Source organism: Adiantum capillus-veneris, chromosome 13, assembly GCF_014529385.1.
Source record: "Adiantum capillus-veneris isolate H3 chromosome 13, ASM1452938v2, whole genome shotgun sequence".
NCBI lineage: Eukaryota > Viridiplantae > Streptophyta > Polypodiopsida > Polypodiales > Pteridaceae > Adiantum > Adiantum capillus-veneris.
The window spans coordinates 98,432,219-98,453,220 of NC_140943.1; the positions used below are offsets into that span (position 1 = coordinate 98,432,219).

The window sequence follows — 21,002 nt, forward strand, 5'->3', positions numbered from 1 at the left end:
AGGGTTTGGAGCCAGTGCATTCTGGGAGTGGAACTCAGCCACTCCGTGTCTCTTGCATGGATTCTCTCTCTCTCTCTCTCTCCAAGGTTTTGTCTCGCAGGCTCTCTCGCGTAAGGTTCTCTCGGGCATCAGGAGGCAGCGCGCAGGGAGTTCTCTCTCTGCAGGTGACGCAACAGATGCAAGCCAGCAAGAGGTGATGCACGAAGGGCAGCAAGAGGTGATGCAGGACGCAACAGGTGAGTTGAATTCTCTTTCTCTCTCTCGCGTAAGGTTCTGTCTCGCAACAGCAGGTGCAAGGCGTGCAGGGCAGCAAAAGGCAGCACGCAAGGCAATTCTGCCCGTGTGTTAGGGTTTCGGGAATCAGGAGGCAACGAACAGGGAGATTCTCTCTCTCTCTGCAGGTGATGCAAAAGATGCAAGGCAGCAAGAGGTGACGCACGCAGGGCAGCAAGAGGTGACGCAGAGACTACAGCAGGTTCAGCGCGCAGGCTGAAGAGGGCGCAGGTGCAGGACACGCAGAGGCTGCAGCAGGGAGCTTATCCCACAGAGGGGGTTGCGCGTGGATTGAGCCAGCACCCAACAGGGGCCTGTCTGATCCATGAGCTGACTCTGCTGAGGGGGGGGGGGGGGGGGGCACGTGCATTTCTCTGCCACTGCGCAGGACAACGAGTGGGGTTGCGCGTGGATTGAGCCAGCACCCAACAGGGGCCTGTCTGATCCATGAGCTGACTCTGCTGGGGGGGGGGGGGGGGGGGGCACGTGCATTTCTCTGCCACTGCGCAGGACAACGAGTGCAAGGCCTTCATTTAAGTTGCCTCGGTTGCTTGCGCCCGTAGTGGGCTGAGTTGATGTATACACCCGCATCCGGGGGGGGGGGGGGGGTTTGCCGAGCTAAGGAGGATACACCCTCGCTCGCATATCCTTGTTTTTGGATAGGTTTCTAGTGTGCCCTATCCGCATGGACTCAGCCGAGCCAGAGCATCGATCTTTATCCGCATCGCCAATGGAGGCCATGTGTCACAAAACGGGAGCGTACACGAGCACTTAGAAAATCTGAAAATTATAGTTCTTTGAAAGCATGAGAGAAGGGGGAAGATCGACACAATATTGGGGACCAGAAGATGGGCTGGTCCCCCCCCCCCCGTTAAGAGTATTCTTTTATTCAGGGAGAATTCTTATACAAGCACGAGAACCCGAGGAAACCCCTCCGTTCTGTAATCTTAGACCCGAAGGTCGTGCTTTCCCGTAAAGGGCTTGGGCACAAGGCCGTTCCTTCCCGTAAGGGACTTAGGCGCGAAGCCGTACTTTCCCGTAAGGGACTTAGGCGTGAAGCCGTACTTCCCGTGAAGGGCCTTCCCGTGAGACAGGAGATTCCTGCAAAACAAACCACACAAAGCAGCAATTCTCAATGCGTATCAACACCTTATACCTGTCGCTTTTTGCTCGGAGAATCAACCTCTCTACTCAGTAGTCACGCGAGCACTTCCAAATTCCGTCGCCAGTCTTTGCTCCAGAATCCTAGCACTAGTGCTTTTCTGTTGATTCCGGCTCCTGAAACTGAAACGCTGGCTACCCTTTTATAGGGTCTGGCACTCGGCGGGAATAGAGCCGAAAAGCGGAGCCCTGGCGCCCTAGAGAGAGGAGAGAGAGAGATCGCAACTCAACCCCCTGCCTTGGTTTTAGCGCTGGTTTTTTTTTATAAGGGCCTTGCTTGCTTTATTTTATTAATAAAAGGGCTGGTCACTTTAAAGTGACCGGCCACTTTATAAAATAAAGTGTGAACCTGTTCAAACTTTAAAAACTCACTCAGTTAGTTAAAATAATGCTACACGGACACATTCCAAGCGTCCCCGAGTGCAGGACACGACACAGATGCAATGCAGACACAGACTCCTCGCGGGAAAACATCTGTCCTCCCGCGACTGTTCCTACTTTTCGTAAAAAGCTTCATTGAACCCATCTTTATTCTTGTGCTTGCGTTCTTACGTGTATTTTCTTACTCAGTTCGGATTTCCTCCTTAGCCTACGGGATGCCTCCTTACTGATGCACCCGTCACCCATCATGTGACGCATCAGGGGCACTCGTAACCCGGCCCTTTCCACCGAACTTTGTTTACCGTCACCCATCAAATGACACATCAGAGTTTGTTCGTTCTTGATGGCAGTTCCTGTAGCTACAATCTTTTAACAGTTCTTAGTGCACATAATAAAATATCCTAAAAGAGATTAATCATTAAAAATAAGAAAATAGTCCGATTAGCAACATCCCTCTAGCTTCTAAACAGTTGACCTCAACTGTAGTGCTTGGACATATACCTCCAGTATCTCGGGATAAGTTGCTAATTCCTCCTGCGTCATCCACTGAGCATCTAGATTCGAATAGTTCTTAAAATTAACCAAATACTTCCGTGTTATCTTTCCGGGTTTGAGAGACCGCTCCTAATGACTTACTATCTGCTCCGGTTGGAGTATTTCTTCTGTTTCCTCAGCCTCAAGAGGTTCCTCAGCACTAGGCTGGCTCTTCCATGGAAAGCATTATGGATCTTCCAATTAGGCGGTAGCTCTAATCTTAAAGCGACATCATTCACTCGCTCAGTAATCTTAAACGGCCCATAATAACGGGTAGAAAGTTTTACCACTTTCTCCTTATGAGACGCTTGTTTCTTAAGTCTTGCCTTCTCAAACTTGAGTAAGACTAATTGTCCGACTGTTAAGTCTAGATTCCTTCTGTGCTTGTCTGCAGCTTTCTTATGCTTTTCCTGAGAGCGTAGAATAGCTCTCCTAACTTGCCCGTAGGCGGTGTCCAAATCCCGCTCAAATTCATCTGCTGCAAAGATCTTATCCTTAGTTAAAAGGATGGGTGGAAGCAAAGGCTTACCATAGAGAATCTCAAAAGGTGTTTTCCCCGTCGATGAGTGTATGGTATTGTTATACGCATACTCGACAAGAGGCAAATATTTCTCCCAATCAGATTGCCGGTCTAACACATAAGCTTTTAACATATCCAATACTGTGGAATTGGCTATCTCACTTTGCCCGTCCGTTTGAGGATGGTAGGCAGATGAAAAATTCAGCTTTGTACCAAGATTATCCATCAAGGCACGCCAAAAATTTCCTGTCATGCGAGGATCTCGATCGCTCACAATAGACTTAGGCATTCCATGATGCTTAAAGATCTGTGCTAGAAAAACCCTAGTCATATGATCTGCTTTGATCGTTTTCTTGACTGGTATAAAGTGTGCTTGCTTGCTAAACCTGTCCACAATGGTCCAGATCGCGTCATTTCCAGTCTGAGTTCTAGGGAGGTCCATGATGAAGTCCATGGCAATACTTTCCCAAGGTTCATTAGGCACAGGAAAAGGTTGTATCAACCCAGGTGTCTTATGCCAATCATACTTCACTTTTTGGCAAACTAAGCATTCCCTCACATACTTATCAAGGTCTGCTTTAAGGCTAGGCCAAAAGAAATATCTTTCCATTGCTAAGGTTGTAGGGAGAATACCCCGATGACCCGCATAAGGCGAAGCGTGTGCTTCATCCATGATCTTCTTTCTTAATGGTTCTCTCCTACTCTATTTGGTATGTATGTAGATGAGGCTTCTGACTACATTGAGAGAGATGGTGATAGAGGTGCACAGCTGGCAGGGACATGGATTCCACTATTGTTATATGCTGATGATATTGTGTTGATCTCCAACTCTCCGGAGGGGATGCAACGTCACTTGGATGCTTTGCATAGGTTTGCCCAAGAAAGTGGTTTGTCCGTAAACCTTGGTAAAACCAAGGTCATGGTATTTAATACCACCCCACAGTGGATTAGGAGGTCAGACCTGCCTTCACATACGGCCAGGAGAAGGTGGAGTATACAGATGCTTACACTTACCTTGGAGTGGTTTTTAGTGGGCCAGCATTTTCATTAAGGAGGGCAGCAGAGACTAGATTGACCAGAGCCCATGCTGCATTGGGTAGATTGAAAAGGATGTGTTCACAAGTTCAGTTTCAGGAGCCTCGGACGAAGCTCTGGCTCTTTGACACTCCGGTGGATTCTGCATTGCTTTATGGAGCTGAGATTTGGGGACCTTCTCTGGATCATCATGGGAGGACACGCCGCAGTGATGGATGGGGGGACATGGAGAAGCCTCTGGTCTCTATGATCTCGCAGCTCATTAGAGCCAAGGCTTCAGTACCACGCAGAGCTAGATGCCCCCCCACTAGTGGTTGAGGCGCTCACCAGATTTGTCTCCTTCATGCACCACATATGGGAACTTCCCAGAGACAGATATGCACGCCTTGCACTTGAGTCCTCTCGACAGTTAGCCATGCAGGGAGATACAACATGCTGGTACGGGGAGATGACATCATGGTTTCAGACGCATGGGTTCAACATAGACAGATTGCCCCCCTTCCAGTACTCACTGGATGCGCCCTCTCTGACTCTTACACAGTCCGAGATAACCAGGCTCATTTGCCAGGATTTGACTCAGCTAGACACCAAGAGGACATGGATACAGCTAGCACAGGAACTAGGCACGAAGATGGCTTTCTACAAAGAGCATCTCCTCCAGCTTACGGAGGATGGTTTTGTGACGAGGCCCAAATACATGGACACCCACTTGTCTCATGGAATACGATGTGCTATTGGACAGATTCGCACATCTTCACACCAGCTGCAGATCGAGACCGGGAGATACAACGAAATACCAGCAGAGACCAGGACATGCCCACTGTGTGACATCGAGGCTGAGACAGAGTTGCACTACACATGCCACTGCCCCGTCTACTACGAGATACGAGGCCGCTTCCATTGCTTGTTCAGAGAGGGCTTTGGACCATTCGCTAGAGTCATGCGATACGAGGATCAGAGATGCCTAGGTTTGTTTTTGCTTGAGCTGCGCAGACACAGAGAGAGCCTGATGAGAGGAGAGGCTAGCCAGTCTCAAGACGTCTCCCTCGATGGTAACAAAGGCAACATTCATAGTCACGAACAAGAGAATAACACGGGTGGAAAAAGAGATGAAAGAGAGGAAAACGGAGATGGAAGGATGGTGGAAAGAAAAGGCCAACCTCATCCAAATGGTCTTCAACGAGGGCAAGCAATGGAAAAAGGAGAAAGAAGACTTTCAGGTAGAAGTCCAAGCGCTCCGGGAAGAAGTCTTAGCCTCAAATGAGAGCTTGCAGAAACTAGATCGGGGAGTGGACTTGAAGAAGGAAAAATCCAGCCCTTGATTATAGAGGAACTCAAAAGTCATCAAAGAACAAGTGCGGAAGATCAAAGAAGAAGAGAAGCAACATAAGGCGAAGATGCCATTGTGGGTACTCGGTAGATGTAATCACGAAAACACAGAAGAAGGTAGATGAGGCTGAGAAATGGATAGAAGTCGCCAAGAAAGCGAAAGGGAAAGAAACAACAACCATCCCCACTCCCACAATCATCAACATGACCCTAGAGGAATAGCAAAGGAGGAAGGCTAGAGCTTTACATGTACGAGTGACTGGTCTAAGAGACCGTGATAATGTGGAGGGGGAAGTCAAATGGAGAGCATAGTTATACGGAACGGGAAATCAGAACAGGAAACGAGGAACAACAGCCGGTATGAAATGTCGTTCCCTGTTTCGGACACTCACGTCTAAAACACGGAACGGGGATTCGGAATGGGAAGCTAGATTGGAACGGGGAATGGTGACCTGAAAATGGCCATTCTCTGTAACTATGGTGGAGAGGGGCGAGGGGGTGTGGAGAGGGGCGAGAGCAAAGGAGAGGTGGAGAGGGGCTGGGTAGGAAACAGCAGACAAGAGCAAGAGACACAATGAGAACATAGTAGATAACTTGACTTGAATTGTCATAACGACAACACCGACAGCGATGACAAACTTCCTCCTACTGCGGTCCTTGGCAAGCTTACTAAGTTCAAAGGCTTTTACTAAAGGGCCAACTGAGCAATCAACCTCTGTGACTTTACACCAGGTGTTGGCTCAGGTGGCTGATTGGGCTCAGTTACGGTAGAAACACAGGAAAAGGGTGTGACCTCAAGCAAAGGTTGAATAGGTAGTCCATAACAAGGCATAGACTTGGTAGCTTCCAACCACTCTAACAAATCTTCCTCTGGCCCGTCAGGTGGAGTAGGTTGTTCTTGTTCAGGGTTGGTTTCCATTGACAAAGAAATTTGTTGCACTACGGGATAATGCCTCCTTCTAGGCGAATGGGTTGCATTGGGGAGCGAGAAGTATGTATCCACATTGCGTCGTTTCCCAATCATGAAGCGCTTCAGTGTGGCGTAACCACGGTCTACCGATGAGCAAAGGAAATCCGCCTCAACCTGGGGAAGACAAAACACTACAAAATCCAGACTAAATGGAAAATCCTCCACTTGCAACTGCACCTTGTTGACTATGCCCAGAGGATAAACAGTTCTCTGGTCAGCCAAAGTCACTCTGAATGGGGCAGGTCGAGTAGGCTGTAGACCTAAAGCCAACATAGTGAACTCGGGCATCAAGTTGATGCCAAATCCACCATCCGCTATCATTCCTGAGAATTTTTGCCCCAAGACGTACACGGTGAGACGAGAATTTCTATAATCAGTGAGGGGAGCAGCGGGATGGGATATCATAAAGGACTCTGATGATTGCCTTGCGAGGTGCCCGCCACTTGGACCTGCTCTCGGGTAAAGTGACTGAATAACTGCATAGATGTCACTTCTAAAACTCACATCTAGCCGCAGCATGTCATAGAGGGACACTTGTTGGAAAGTGTTCTTCAAGATTGTCTCTGCTGTAAGCTTTTTCTTTCTACATGTGGTTCTTTTGCTACCTTGATCTGCTAGAGCTCGGCTACTGCTTCTAAGAAATCTTCATTGATATCTGCGAGTGGAGATAAGGAGCACTGCTTTCAAATGCTGGAAGCGAGGGACCCACTAGTGGAATACTAGGTGTAATAGTGAAACTTTTTGGAATGCTCAGACCGAGAGCTGCTCTCTGGGCCCAAGTGAGGACACCTGCGGGCTCCTCTACCAACAGTAGCTTGTATTGAGGAGTAATCACATGGACAGAAGGTGGCGGTTGAGGGATGGTGCTAACCGCTATCAAATTGATCTTGGGAAAGGTAAATTCATTTTGGCTTTCACTCGGGTTCAAACACGTAGATGCGGATCACTTTGGCCCAACATGCAGGATGCAAGTGTGACGGATGGTGGTCTAGTGGACACCGTTGCCAGATCACCACCACCTCAGTTAGGAGATAGGTTTAGCTGGATTGGGATATCTCCAGCTGTTGGTGGCTCTTAGGAGATACATATGAGTGGTTGGTTCCAGTCGGGGATATGCATCATTATCCACTTTTGCATGGTTTAGCATTGAGTCTTGGGTCCCGAGTCTGGGGCTCTCACGCCACTGGCACTCTCCCTGCACATTGGAGCCTCGACACCCCCATTGTACCTTGAGTCCTGAGCTTGGAGCTGTGTGTGCTGCCAGCCAGAGTTGTATGGTTCTTTGAGCTTGTCGAGTTCCATTGAGTTGAGTTCCATTGAGTGGAGTCTGCTGTCACAAAGTGATGACATGGCTACCGATAGCAAAAAACCTATTTTCTGCCAAAAACCCTAAAATTACTGCAAACCCTAATTTCTACCAAAAACCCTAATTTTCGAAAATCGCGGAGGCGGAAAAAAAATATATTGTTTTTTTTTAGCGATGCAATTCCCTGCTTTTTGGCTTTGCAAGGAAATTGGAAGAGAGATAAAGAGAGAATAGGCTTTAATTTTACTCTCATTGAGAGAGAGAGAGAGAGAGAGAGAGAGAGAGAGAGAGAGAGAGAGAGAGAGAGTCTGCTTTTGCTTTCAAGCTTTTGGGGCTCTGCTTTTGGGCATCCCTTGTAACATTTAAATATGCGGTGAGGGCCTCACTTCTCAGAGCATCTGGACGCAGAGTCTGAGAGTGAAACCCTAACTGCTCTTGTACTTTGACATTGATTAATACATAAAGACATACCAAAAGGGGCGCCAGTCTTTGGGGCCAATATCTCTAGGCACGGAACTCCGTCGGGCCAATGTAAATCTATTGTGATCTGTGAATTGTTCTGAAGTGGTTATTTGGTGTTGTCGCGATTGATTCTTGACTTGGAGTGTCCCAGTCTGTTACAGTGGTATCAAAGCACGACCGATTTCTCTTCTACGGGAAAGCTGGTCCCCAATTTTTTTTCCGCAGCACCTATGGCTTCACGCAAGGATCAGTCGACTCCCTCTGCATCTGGAGATGCAGGCAGGGATCACAACGAAGATTCTAACAAAGAGTATGGCCCGCCTCGGCCTACTCAGGCAGAGCAAAGAGAGATGAAACGTCGTCAATTGATTGGCGATGCAACAAAGATGATGCTCGGTTTTGCAAAGGATCCGAAATTGGCAAAATATATGAGCGAGACTTCTTTTCAAGAAGTGCATGCGCAGTGGCAGAAAACCACTACACCACCCCTGAAACCCGCTCTCAAGAAACCTTCTGATCACAAACAGTATTCAGAGAAGGAATTACAAGAGGTGGTTGATGCACGGATTGCTCAGCTTTTTGACGCGCAAAAGAAAGCCAAAAAGCACGGCAAAAAGAAGAAGAAAAGCACTGACTTCCCGGGATATTTGGGCCGTCAGTCGACTTTTGACAAGGCAAAGAAACAGAAGAAGCATGCTCGATTTGAAGGAGTACCCAGTTCTTCTTCTTCTTCTTCTTCTTCTTACAGGTCTTCTAGCTCTTCAAATTCGAGCGAAGAATACAGAAAAGGTAAAAAGCAAAGCAAGAAACAAAGCTTCGGAAAGGGCAAGAAAAAGGCAAAGAAGGCTAAATCTCGCCCAAAGACTGACAGTTCTACTGAGGACTCGTCTACAGACAACTCAAATTCGGATGACGGAAACTTTTATGCGAACAAGAAGAATTTTTACAAAGCCAACCAATATGACTTTCTCGAAGATACAAGCAAGAAAGTCCGAGAGTTTAAGAAAGGTGGCCACTCGATCAAGTTTGATACTTTTTCAGGATACTTAGATGCTTCGAAGGCTTTGTCTTTTATACAGCAGTATTGACATCGCTTTCGCGGGAGGACGCTATTCAGAGCACTCCAAGATTCGGAGAGCTGCCTCTTGCTTTAAGGGGAATGCTCGTACTTGGTGGTCCACGCTTCTTTTAAACAAGACTGCGCCAGGTAAATGGCTAAAATTTAAGAAGCTTTTTATTTCTTCTTGGTTGACACAAGAATATGAACGAGATGTACGAGCTGCTTGGAACCGTCTTCGGATGACCAAGAAAGATACAATCAATGCTTACTGTGAAAGATTCTTGAGCTCTTTTCTACCCGGCTCTTCATTCAAGAAGATCTCGTTCAGAGAAAAGATTGAGTGGTTTACCTTGGGTCTACCTACAGAGATCCGAGATCACTACTTGGAACAGAAGTCAGCTTCTATTCAGAAGTTGATGAGTCATGCGAAGCGGGGCTTTTGCCATTCACTCTGGCAGTCTGACCTACCCCACAGATGAGGCCATGACACAACGAGCCGAACACACTTCTGGGAATGAAAGTAGAAAGAAAAAGAGCAACCCAGAGAAAAAGGATGCACGACCCAAGCTTACTCCTGAGGAGAGAGCTCGCTTCATCAGAGAGGGAAAGTGCTTCGGATGCGGGGAACATGGACATATCTCCGCGAAGTGCCCTAAAAAGGCACAGATAGAACAGAACAATAAAGACGACGACAGGCCTGAGAGTTCGAGAGCAACTGAGGAACGTGGCAGAAAAGGCAGATAGAAAAGCAGAACTGGTACCACATGGCGTGGGACCTGCACCAAATCTAATGAATGAAAGTACAAACTTTACCGCTTTTGTGGCAAAGTGAAGGATCAGGAAGCTCTTTTGAAGGAGCCAAGGCCAACTTCTTTTCACTTGGAATTGGCGGCTCGATTTGGAATTACGCCCGACAGACTGACGCCACAGACGGAGGTAGTTCGATTGGCACCCGGATGGGATGTTGCCATTACACCGAGCATTGGAAAACTTCGTTTGCAATGACAGGGGTGTTCAGGGCACGCGAGTGACGTTCTACTCAGGATCCCTTGGTACCACAAGGACTATGCCGTGGTTGACTACCGGGCCGAGAAAGCGACTTTGATAAATGAAGGGATCAGAGAATTGTACTTGATGAACTCAGTTTCTTTACTCATTCTTTTGGGAGAGAATCGAACGATGGATAAAGGTTGAATATGTTTTGACCTGATCAAAAGAACGCCAGAATTTTTCTCCACACTCATGCCGATTGCTTTTTAGAGGGCATGAAGATTAGACCATTGACCTGATACTTGGAAGCACGTCACCGAACCGGCCACCGAGTACAGACTGAAAAGATTATGAACCAAGTGAAAGACCTCTTGGAAAAGGGTCTTGTCCAGCCTAGTACTTCACCGTACTGCTCTCCACTGTTGCCCGATTTGAAGAATGTGTTCGTACTACAGGCGGTTCATACGAAAGTTTGCAGAGGTTGCTTCCCCTTTGCATATCTTGATACAGAAAGGAGTCCCTTTCTTGTGGGGATCCACAGAGGTGACTGCCTTCCAAACATTGAACAAGAAATTGACTACAGTACCAGATTTGACTTTGCCGGACTTGCAGAAGTCATTTGAAGTATATTGTGATGCTTGTGGTCGTAGTCTTGGTGCGGTCTTGATGCAAGAAGGCCATGTCATTGCTTGCGAGAGCCGATTGTTCTATGGGCCGGAGATGACAGCACAAATTTATAAGAAAGAGCTTTTGGCGGTTATCCATGCTCTTACTCAGTGGCGGCATTACCTACTCGGAGCAGATTTTACTGTCTTTACATACCATCAGAGTTTGCGCTACTTCTTGTCATAGAAGCAGCTTTCGGAAAAGCAGATGCAGTGGGCGAACATCTTGTCACAGTTTCACTTCCAAATTGTCCATGTGCAAGGACAGACGAATGTGGTGGCAGATGCTTTGTCTCGGAAGCCGTTGGTTCTGGCTTTTTCCGCGATACATCATAGGAGCTTCGAGGATATGGTCGACCAGTATGCCACAGATACAGATTTTGCAGATATTTTCACACGGATACGGGATGGGGAGACAGTAGTAGCAGGATACTCCCTTTGGGAAGGCTACTTGATGAGAAAAACCATGTTGTGCGTTACACAGCCATTGAGGGAAAAGGTTATGACTGAATGCCACTGTCCACCTTTTTACGGGTCACCGCGGCATTGCTACCACCATGAAAGGGGTAGAGAGATACCTCTTTTGGCCGAGACTCAAAAAGGATGTGGAAGTGTTTGTCCGCAGTATGTCAGAAGGTCAAGTTTGACAGGGGTGGGTGGATTGTTACAACCTTTACCCATATCCACCCACCCCTGGGAAAGTATTGCAATAGATTTCATTTTTTATCTCCCGAGAACACAGAATGATCACAATAATTTTCCAATTACATGGCACGTCTGAGATGATTGTCTCCGACAGAGACCCCAGATTTATGAGTTTGTTTTGGAAGGCAATTTGGGAAACATTGGCACGAGGTTGCAGTTCTCGTTATCGTTCCACTTGCAGACTGACGGGCAATCTGAGATTGCCAATTCAGTGATTTTAGATTTATTGAAGTCTTGTATCTTGGATCAGAAGACTCAATGGAAAAAGAACTTACCTTTGGTGGAATTTGCCTACAATAACAAGATACACTCTTCGACGGGGAAGACGCCATTTGAGATTGTTGAAAGTGCTACGAAGGTCCCATCCTTACTGAGCACGAAAGATTAGATATTTGAAGCGGACGAATATTCGTTTGATTTGGATACAGCTTTTGCCAAGGTTCGCGAGACTTTGCAGAAGTCTCAAGAACGACAGAAAAAAGGAAGCGAATCGCCATCGTCGCGACTTGAAATTGAAGGAGGATGATTGGGTGCTCTTACATTTTGAGAAGGCACGCCTAAGAAAGAAAAAGGGAAAGGAGAGGCTTTTTCTAAAGCTTAGTATGCGATACTACGGACCTTTCCAGATTTCTAAAAAGATAAATGATGTCTCTTTCCGACTGAAACTGTCAGATACTTGGAGGATTCACAATGCATTCCATGTGGGTCTCTTGAAACCTTTTAAGGGTGATGTGCCTGATGATGGGGAGCCTGATGAGCAACCCGAAGTGGAAGAAAACGAGGAGACCTTTGTTCCTGAACAGATTTTGGCACATAGGGATACGAAGAAAGGTAAAGTCCGAAGGCGGTTCTTGGTTAAGTTCAAGAACTTTCCTGCATTTGATGCGAAGTGGATAGAGGAAGAGGACCTAGCAGATACTCCTCGGATTGTGAAACTTTACCTCGATGTTTTGGTTTAGCATAGTCTACTCCAAACGGAACCCAAAAATTCAACTTGGCCGAAGATCTGGTGCAGTGGGATGCACAAGAGGGGAGTCACTCCACTCCTTTGTCAACAGATGCCTTGATTTTGGTACTAAAGTCACTTATGTCTCTTTGAGCTTCAGGGATACTGAGAGCTGACAGTATTCTGCTGGATGACTTTATGAAATGGAATTCCTGATAATGATACTGATTTGTTCTTGACTTCTTTTGAGTGCAGGAACTGATAGACGAAATGACTGCAGCATTTTGGTCTGATTGATCTCGAATAGACATGGTTGCAATAGGGGTTAGTCAATCGGACATCGACGAGGTCCCGATTTGACCTAGATGTGATTGCTAGCTACATTGCCGATAAACCATGGTCTAAGATCCGAATGAATGTTGAATGTCATGTGATGTCTAGTGATGTCCAGTGATGTCGTGTGATGTGACTGTCAATTTGGTACATGTGCTAGATGTGTGTCCCTAGTACGTAGGTACTAACAGTCAGTGTCTGCTAAGACGGTTTATGGCTTTTGTCGGTTTTGCAAGCGTAATCGCGGTCGATTACAATGCTTTCAAGAGGGGGTACGTCACAAAGTGATGACGTGGCTACCGATAGCAGAAACCCTAATTTCTGCCAGAAACCCTAAAATTCCTGCAAACCCTAATTTCCGAAAATCGCGGAGGTGGAAAAAAAAAATTCTTTTTTTTGAGCGACGCAAATCCCTGTTTTTTTGGCTTTGCAAGGAAATTGGAAGAGAGATAAACAGAGAATATGCTTTATTTTTACTCTCATTGAGAGAGAGAGAGAGAGAATCTGGTTTTGCTTTCAAGCTTTTGGGGCTCTGCTTTTGGGCATCCCTTGTAACATTTAAATATGCGGTGAGGGCCTCACTTCTCAGAGCATCTGGACACAGAGTCTAAGAGTGAAACCCTAACCGCTCTTGTACTTTGACATTGATTAATACATAAAGAAATACTGAAAGGGGCGCCAGTCTTTGGGGCCAATATCTCTAGGCACGGAACTCCGCCGGGCCAGTGTAAATCTATTGTGATCTGTGATTTGTTTTGAAGTGGTTATTTGGTGCTGTCGCGATTGATTCTTGACTTGAAGTGTCCAAGTCTGTTACATTTGCAGTTGTGTTTTGAGTCGTATCGTGTTTTGAGTCATATTTCGCTTCTGTGTTTTGAGTCATGTTCTTGTGTAATGTTTCTTCTGTTGGAGTGAGGTTTCATGCATACTGCACCGAGGAGCACCCACTCTAGAGAGCACAACACCTTTTTCTCGCTACAGGTGCTCTCATTTTTGGCACGCCCGGTGGGACCTCAACAGAAGTCTCACTCGGTCGAAAGTCGAATCGAGGAGCTACCTGGTTTCAACTCTTTGTATCACTCGGTTTGTTTGCAGAGGTCTGGGCTTCCCTTGGTCCGGTCTAGTTTTCCCTCGACCGGCTTAGTTTTCAACCAGCTCGTCTAGACCTACTTGTCTAGTCTCTCGTCCTAGTCTAGTAGTCTCTGGGCTGGGTCTAGTCCTCTCTCGTCCAAGTCTAGCCAGGAGGTCCAATCACTCGCCTTGGTCTAGTGGAGTCTGGACCAGTGTGCAGTAAGTTAAAGTTCTTCGTGCCCAAAGCTTGGGTGGGCTTTTGGTTACTGCATGACACATACGAGCCAGTCAAAAGAGCAACAAAGCCCCCTACTAAGTCCTTTGAAGTACTACCACAGGAAGCGTCAAGTTTCAACCCTTCGTGCCAAGCAGAAGTACACCAACCCCATTACCCCTACCTTCCCCCTCAACCAGTTCTACACCTCCCCAATAACCCCCAACAATAAACTTCTCATCCACTGTGTTACAGCAAGCTCCAGAACAACAAGCTCTTACACAGACAACTCTTACTCCTACAAGCTCACAAGCGTTCTAGCTAAGGTGAATATTAAGTTTCCGACTTTCAAGGGTCTCTCCACAAAGGATGCTCACGACCATGCCCGGCGGTTTGTTTCTCTCTACAGAGGTCATGGCCTCAACCGAGAAGATGCCTAGTTAGTACTCTTCCCATCTACCTTGGATGGCTTAGCAGACAAGTGGTACACTCAGTATGCTGAGAACCACTTTGCGACTTGGGCCACTTTACAACATCAGTTTTGTGAAGCTTTTAGACCAGGGGACTTCCAACCTGACACCACTCTAGAGGAGTTTGTCGCGGCTTCTACTAGGATAGAAGGAGCTAGGAAGCTGTCCACCGACTCCCCTCAGGTAGAGACCTCCTCAATGTTTTTGGAAAGTCTTTCTGATCCTTTAACTTCTTTACGCAGGGAACTAGGAGCCCTAAAGTTACAGTGAGCTCTTCAAGAGGAGAGGTCCTTCTCTCTTAGACAGGAGAAGCCTCCACATCACGAGGCTTTGGAACAGATCAAGCGTGAGCTAGAAGAGCTCAAATCTCAACAGGAGACTAAGGCTGGTTTGGTGTATTTCATGCCACTTTCCAGGGCTCCACATGAATGCCCCCTTCGGGTTTACTACCACTTCTGTGAAAATTCTGGACATGAGGACAAGGATTGCTACTACCTAAAGGGATAGCGACAAATACAGCAAAGTCTTGGTCCTAATTTTCACCAAGGGCCACCACCTGCATCCAACATGGTTTCCCCCTATGGGCATCCAAACCACAAGCCACCTTTGCTGACAGCGCCTCCTATGCAAGGTATGCAGAGTATTTTTCCCTCTCAGAGCTTTTATAATGCCCATGCTCCCTCATCCCCTCAAAGTTTCTATGCCTCCACCTCCAACTCCATGCACAAGAGCAAGGACCACCTCGCCCTTCGACTCGCCCAGTGAATCGACCCATTTTGTGCTACAGATGTGGGGAATATGGACATTACCAAAGCAAATGCCCCTTGCCAGAAGGTCCCCATCTCCTCCCTGCCGTCATTTCCCAGAAACGAAGGATCACTACAATAAGGATTGCCCTAAACTTCGTGCATCCACAGCTTCGAACCCAAGTCAAAGCCAGAATGAGTCTACCTTTCCCAAGCTCAATTTGATAGCAGTAAGCACCATTCCTCAGTCGCCCCCTTTCGCCCATGTGGTTACCCCTCAAGATAAGCTGCATTTGGTAGAGGAGCCAAGGAGCGTCCTCACTCGGGCCCAAAGAGCCGCTCTCGGTCTTAGCATTCCAACACGTTCAACTCCCCCACATATTCTCACAACAGTGGATACCCTGCCTTCAACTGTTGACAAGCCATCACCTAGTGACAAGCAAGAATCCAAATCTTTGCTCTCCGATATTGATGAAGCCTTCTTGGAAGCAGTTTCCAATCTACAAAAGATCAAGGTACCAAAGAAACCACTGGTAGAAAAAGAAAAGCTTACAGCAGAGACAATCTTGAAGAACACCTTCCAACAAGTGTCCCTCTATGGCGGTTAGATGCGAGTTTTAGAAGTGAAACCCTTGTTGTTATTCAATCACTTTACCCCGGAGCAAGTCCTAGTGGCAAGCACCTCCCAATGCGACCATCAAAGTACTATATGATATCCCATCCCACTGCTCCCCTCACTGATTATAGAAGCCCTCGTCTCACCGTTTTCGTCTTGGGGCGGCAATTCTCAGGAGTGATAGTGGATGGTGGACCTGGCATCAACCTAATGCCCGCGTTCACTATGTTAGCTCTAGGTCTACAACCTACTCGCCCTGCTCCCTTCACAGTTACATTGGCCGACCAATGGACAGTCTACCCAGTGGACATAGTCGACAAAGTGCCTCTGCAGGTACAAGACTTTATCTTTAACTTGGATTTTGTTGTGGTTCGTCTTCCCGAGGTTGAGGGCGGATTTCCCTTGCTCATCGGTAGACCATGGCTACGACACACTAAAGCACTTTATGATTGGGGAAACGACGCCATGTGGATACATACTCCTGGCTCCCCAATGCAACCCATTCGCCTAGGAGGCATGGACCTCGTCGTACAGCATAGTACTTTGTCCCTAAAGAGCCTTGAATTAGAACAGCCTACTCCACCTGACGGGTCATACGAAGATCTGTTGGAGTGGTTGGACGCTACCAAATCTATGCCTTGTTATGGAGACTCTAATCAATCTTTGCATGAGGGTACACCCTCTTCCAATGTTTCCACAGTAACTCTACCCAATGAGCCTCCTGAGTCAGCTCAAAGGGTGGTCATAGCACCTACTCACCATGCGCCCTTGGTGGAAGCCTTTGGATTGGGTGAGCCTACGAAGATTCATAGTAGCAGAAACAGATCTCCTCTACAGGAGTCCCCCCCCCCCCCAATCATCAGCCCCATTGGTGTCTGCTTCTTCGACCAAGAATAAGCTCTCCTCTGTGTCTAGTGAACACCCTTCACCGAGCTTCCTCAATGTGGGATACAACAAAAAAATGTTGACTTCAAGCTTGATGAGTTCCCTGCTCATGATGTCTCTCTACTCCTTGACTCATCAACCTCTTCACCTACAGGGAATTCTTTAGCAGTGTCATCTCTAGACCCAGTAAAAAGAAGACACTTATGCGACTCTTGTACCCACCTCGCGCTGCTAGACAAGATGCAAAGCAGATTGCTATGGTCCGTGTCACAGAAGATAAAGTTAGCCTCATTCAAGGTTACAAAAGCATCAAGCAATACTGATTTTGGACGAGACTGGTTTGTAAAACTAGTGGTAAAACTAGAGGATATACTGCCATGTGGACCTTCTGTCAAGAATCTGACTACCACAAAATTCAGCTTTGAATGGGAGGCTATCTGTGCATGTGCATGTACATGTGCACCCACCCCTTCACCAACCCCCCTAGACCCTATCCCCGCCTCGCCCTACCCACCCCATCCCTCCCACCTCACCCCTATCTACCCCTTACTCGCCCCTACCCTCCCACCCTCGCCCCTACCCACCCCCTCTCTCTCCCTCGCCCCTACCCAGCACCCCTCACCCCTATTCCACCCTCCCTCCCCCTCTCGCCCTTATCTAGTCCCCCCCCCTCGCCCCTATCTAGCCCAGCTCCCTCGCCCCTACCCACCCCCTCCCCCTCGCCCCTATCTAGACCCCTCTCGCCCATATCCCCTCTCCTCTCACCCCTACCCACCCCTCCCCTACCTACCCCTTCCCCTCTAGAGTGAAGTAATAAGGAACTGAGATGCCCATGTATACAGAGAAGCCCAAAATGAATTTGCTACGAGAATCATTCATGTGCACGAATTGCAAAAAGGAGAAACCGCAGCCCACCACTTTGCTGAATAGAAGGCGGAAAATGAGTGAAGTAATAAGGCACTGAGATGCCCATGTATACAGAGAAGTCCAGAATGAATTTTCTGCGAGAATCATTCATGTGCACGAATTGCAAAAAGGAGAAATTGCAGCCCACCACTTTGCTGAATAGAAGGCAGAAAATTGCTGCAGAAATAGAACTGTCCAGTCAGCTTCCCATTGGTTCAATGACTTCGTGTATTTCAAGATTGGCTGCATTTACACTAGCTTTGTGGGATTTATTCATCTTTCGGTTTCTACTTTCTGGTCAACTTACCTCATTGAGCCAGGGTCATTACTTCTTCAGCATATCTTGCAAATTTCAATGATACTTCCTCCTAAGAACTCAAAATCTTCTCCAAACATCACCTTCTTCAGTCAGAGTGTACTGAGTTTATTTTGCTTCATTGGTACTTCCTCCTAGGAACTCAAAATCTTCTCCAAACACCCCCTTCTTCAGTGAGAGTGTACTGCGTTTTTTCTGGTGTTTCACTGTTCACTCTAGTTTCACTGTTCTATCTCACCGGGACAGTGAGTAGTCTTGTGAAAGGCAACCTGTAGCAGAGGGCTACAGTGTCACTGGCATGGGACAAGTAGTTAGTTGCAGTTGGACTTGAGTTCACACTGGGCGAACTCTCGCCTGGGCAGTGACAAGTGGCAAGTGTGATGGATGGTGGTCGAGTGGACAACGTGGCCAAATCACCACCACCTCAAGTAGGAGATAGGCTTAGCTGGATTGGGACATCTCCTAGCTATTGGTGGCTCTTAGGAGATACATATGAGTGGTTGGTTCCAGTCGGGGATACACATCATTATCCACTTTTGCATGGTTTAGCATTGAGTCTTGGGTCCCGAGTCTCGGGCTCTCACGCCACTGGCACTCTCCTTGCACATTGGAGCCTCGACACCCCCATTGTACCTTGAGTCCTGAGCTTGGATCTCTGTGTGTGCTGCCAACCAGAGTTGTATGGGTCTTTGAGCTTGTCGAGTTCCATTGAGTTGAGTTCCATTGAGTGGAGTCTGCAGTTGCGTTTTGAGTCGTATCGTGTTTTGAGTCATATTTCGCTTATGTGTTTTGAGTCATGTTCTTGTGTGATGTTTCTTCTGTTCGAGTGAGGTTTCATGCATACTGCACCCGAGGAGCACCCACTCTAGAGAGCACGACACCTTTTTCTCGCTACAAGATTCTGACCAACGCTTGCATTACCTACCCACCTTGATTGGAGCTACATAAGTACTCCAATTACAGCTACCAAGTACCCACCAAATCCTATCACACCTACTAGTCACAATTACCCTCTTTCATGATCTTGTATATAAACCCTTGTCTTGTCTACTTTCAGACTTCAGTTAGTGTTAAGTTTAGTTGAGCAGTTTCAAAACTCTTTCAAAACCTCTAAGCTCAATAATATGAACAAGGCTCACAGATTATACATACTTTGAGTAATTGGTGAGTTTCATTTGGTAGTGCATTTGGTGTGCAAGGTTTCACTGATCTCTAGAGAAGCCACTAATACAACTTGGTGAAGAACTACAAACTTCGACTATTGACAGATTGAGAAGAAAGTGCAACTAGATATTCCCTCTTTTCTTTGAGGAAAGGGGCCTCTTTTCTTCAAGGAAAGGGGAGAAAGGGAAAGAGCACTCTGCTGATACTCAGTGCACATATAAGACCTTTCAAGAGAGGAGCCATGAATATCCTAAATAGGAATATGCATCACCACAATGCCTTTCTTTCTTGAGAAAATGCTAAATCTGGGGCCTATTGTTTTGTGGCCTAGAGTTTTGCAAACGTCCTCAAATTTTGAGGTCGCTAACTTTTTCTCAAAGTGCACATGTGCTCTCACATAGTTTTAGGGTACAGTGTAATGTTCCATTTGATTTGGGAGTTGGACAACGATATTGCACTTATCCTAGGCCACATCCTAGTGTTGCAAATGCCCATCAAAGTGTGACAACACCCATTGCACACGTGTACAATCAATTTATAGAAAGAAGGTTTTAACTATTGAACTTGTCTGGACATACAACTCATATAAACAGGCTCACTGAATTGCAGATACTAAATAACTTAAAACCGCCATGAATACCTTTGAAAACCTAAGCCTCCCCATAGGTCTGGCAGTAGCAAGTTATGAAATAAATATAGGGAGAGTACTATGCAATGAAGTAACAGAGGGTTAAGGAGAGTCAGAAATCAAGTTCTCCTGCTACATCTTCAATTGCCATTACACAGATTCACTTTTGATGGTGGTGGCGGTCCTCATGGTCATGAACCAAAAAATCTTCAACTTTTGGTAAGTCTAATCATGCTTGCGATTACTAACGTATTTCTCAAACATTAAGAATTTTGCAGCAGCTACACAAACAGGGGATTGAGTCAAAATGAAGTTAAAATTAGAATTACAAAATCAACATCTCAGATATTGAGGTTTTGGCAATCAAGGAAGAAACGACCGAACTATGTGTGAAAAAAACTTCCTAAAGCAAGACAGTAAGATAGCTCAAGAGTCTCCTCCAACTAGTTTAGATGCTCAGAGAGTGTGGTCAAACCTCTTCTAGTTTCCTTCTCAAAGCTGTTTTGAACTGCATCACTCTTCTTCCACTAGAATTTGGGTCAATTTCATTTGCTTTTTGTAATGCATGTCGGATGCCTGTAAAGGAATATCAAGTTTACCAAAAAGCATGTCAAACAAAGCCTTAAGCCTTCCACAACATATCTATTGAAATGATAGAGAGTGAACTCACACAGGTATGCGATCCTTGGAAATTCAGCTTCAACATCGAAGGCAACTCGTATAAAAGGTGCCAGTGAGGAAAGAGACGGAGGAACAACACTAGGATCATCTGTCGTCATGATCCGGGACTGTTGTCTGGCAAGGCCGACTCTTGAAAGCCACATGATGGGTGTATCTGAGCCTACAATTTCAGAACAAATCAAATAACAAGCCTTTATAATACTCCAATGCTAAAGCCCTTGAAAAGTGTTTAACACAAGCACACTATCTGAAGCATTTCCCTCCTCACAATATGTCGTCCAATAACTAATCAACATATAAAATATGTACTTTGCATTTCCTTCATTCACATGGGTTACTTTGAGAATGCATGCAAACTTCATGGCTTACATATTTTGTATCTATTAAGTAGTGCATGGGGCATACAGTACGTGAGCTCCAACATATGAAGTAGTGAACAAAATTCGAAACTGCATCACTGCACTATTTGGGAGACCAAAGTGCAAGAGTTCGCAAAATGTGTCTCGTGATGAGACCTCATCAACAACTGCTCTCAGTTTCAGCTTTAAGGCTTCCTTTTGTATACACGAAGAAGAATACACATTCAAGCATTATCATCACACCCACAGCGTTTCGCAAACTGTTTTGGCTATCTA

General features: G+C 46.5%; 1 protein-coding gene across 2 annotated transcripts in view; it reads right to left on the reverse strand.

Moving 5' to 3' along the window:
* LOC147444499 (callose synthase 3-like) overlaps positions 1–20,510 on the reverse strand; it is a 283,316-nt gene extending 262,806 nt beyond the window's left edge. Inside the window, exons 1-2 of one of the 2 annotated variants that reach the window (XM_086527094.1) lie at positions 20,357–20,510; positions 20,162–20,262 (exon numbers count right to left, since the gene is read on the reverse strand). In XM_086527094.1, the coding sequence (XP_086383220.1) occupies positions 20,162–20,262; positions 20,357–20,510 (255 nt within the window). Of the gene's footprint in view, positions 1–20,161; positions 20,263–20,356 lie in introns of those variants that run through there. The other variant, XM_086527095.1, reaches the window with a different exon arrangement.
* Positions 20,511–21,002: the final 492 nt, after the last annotated feature.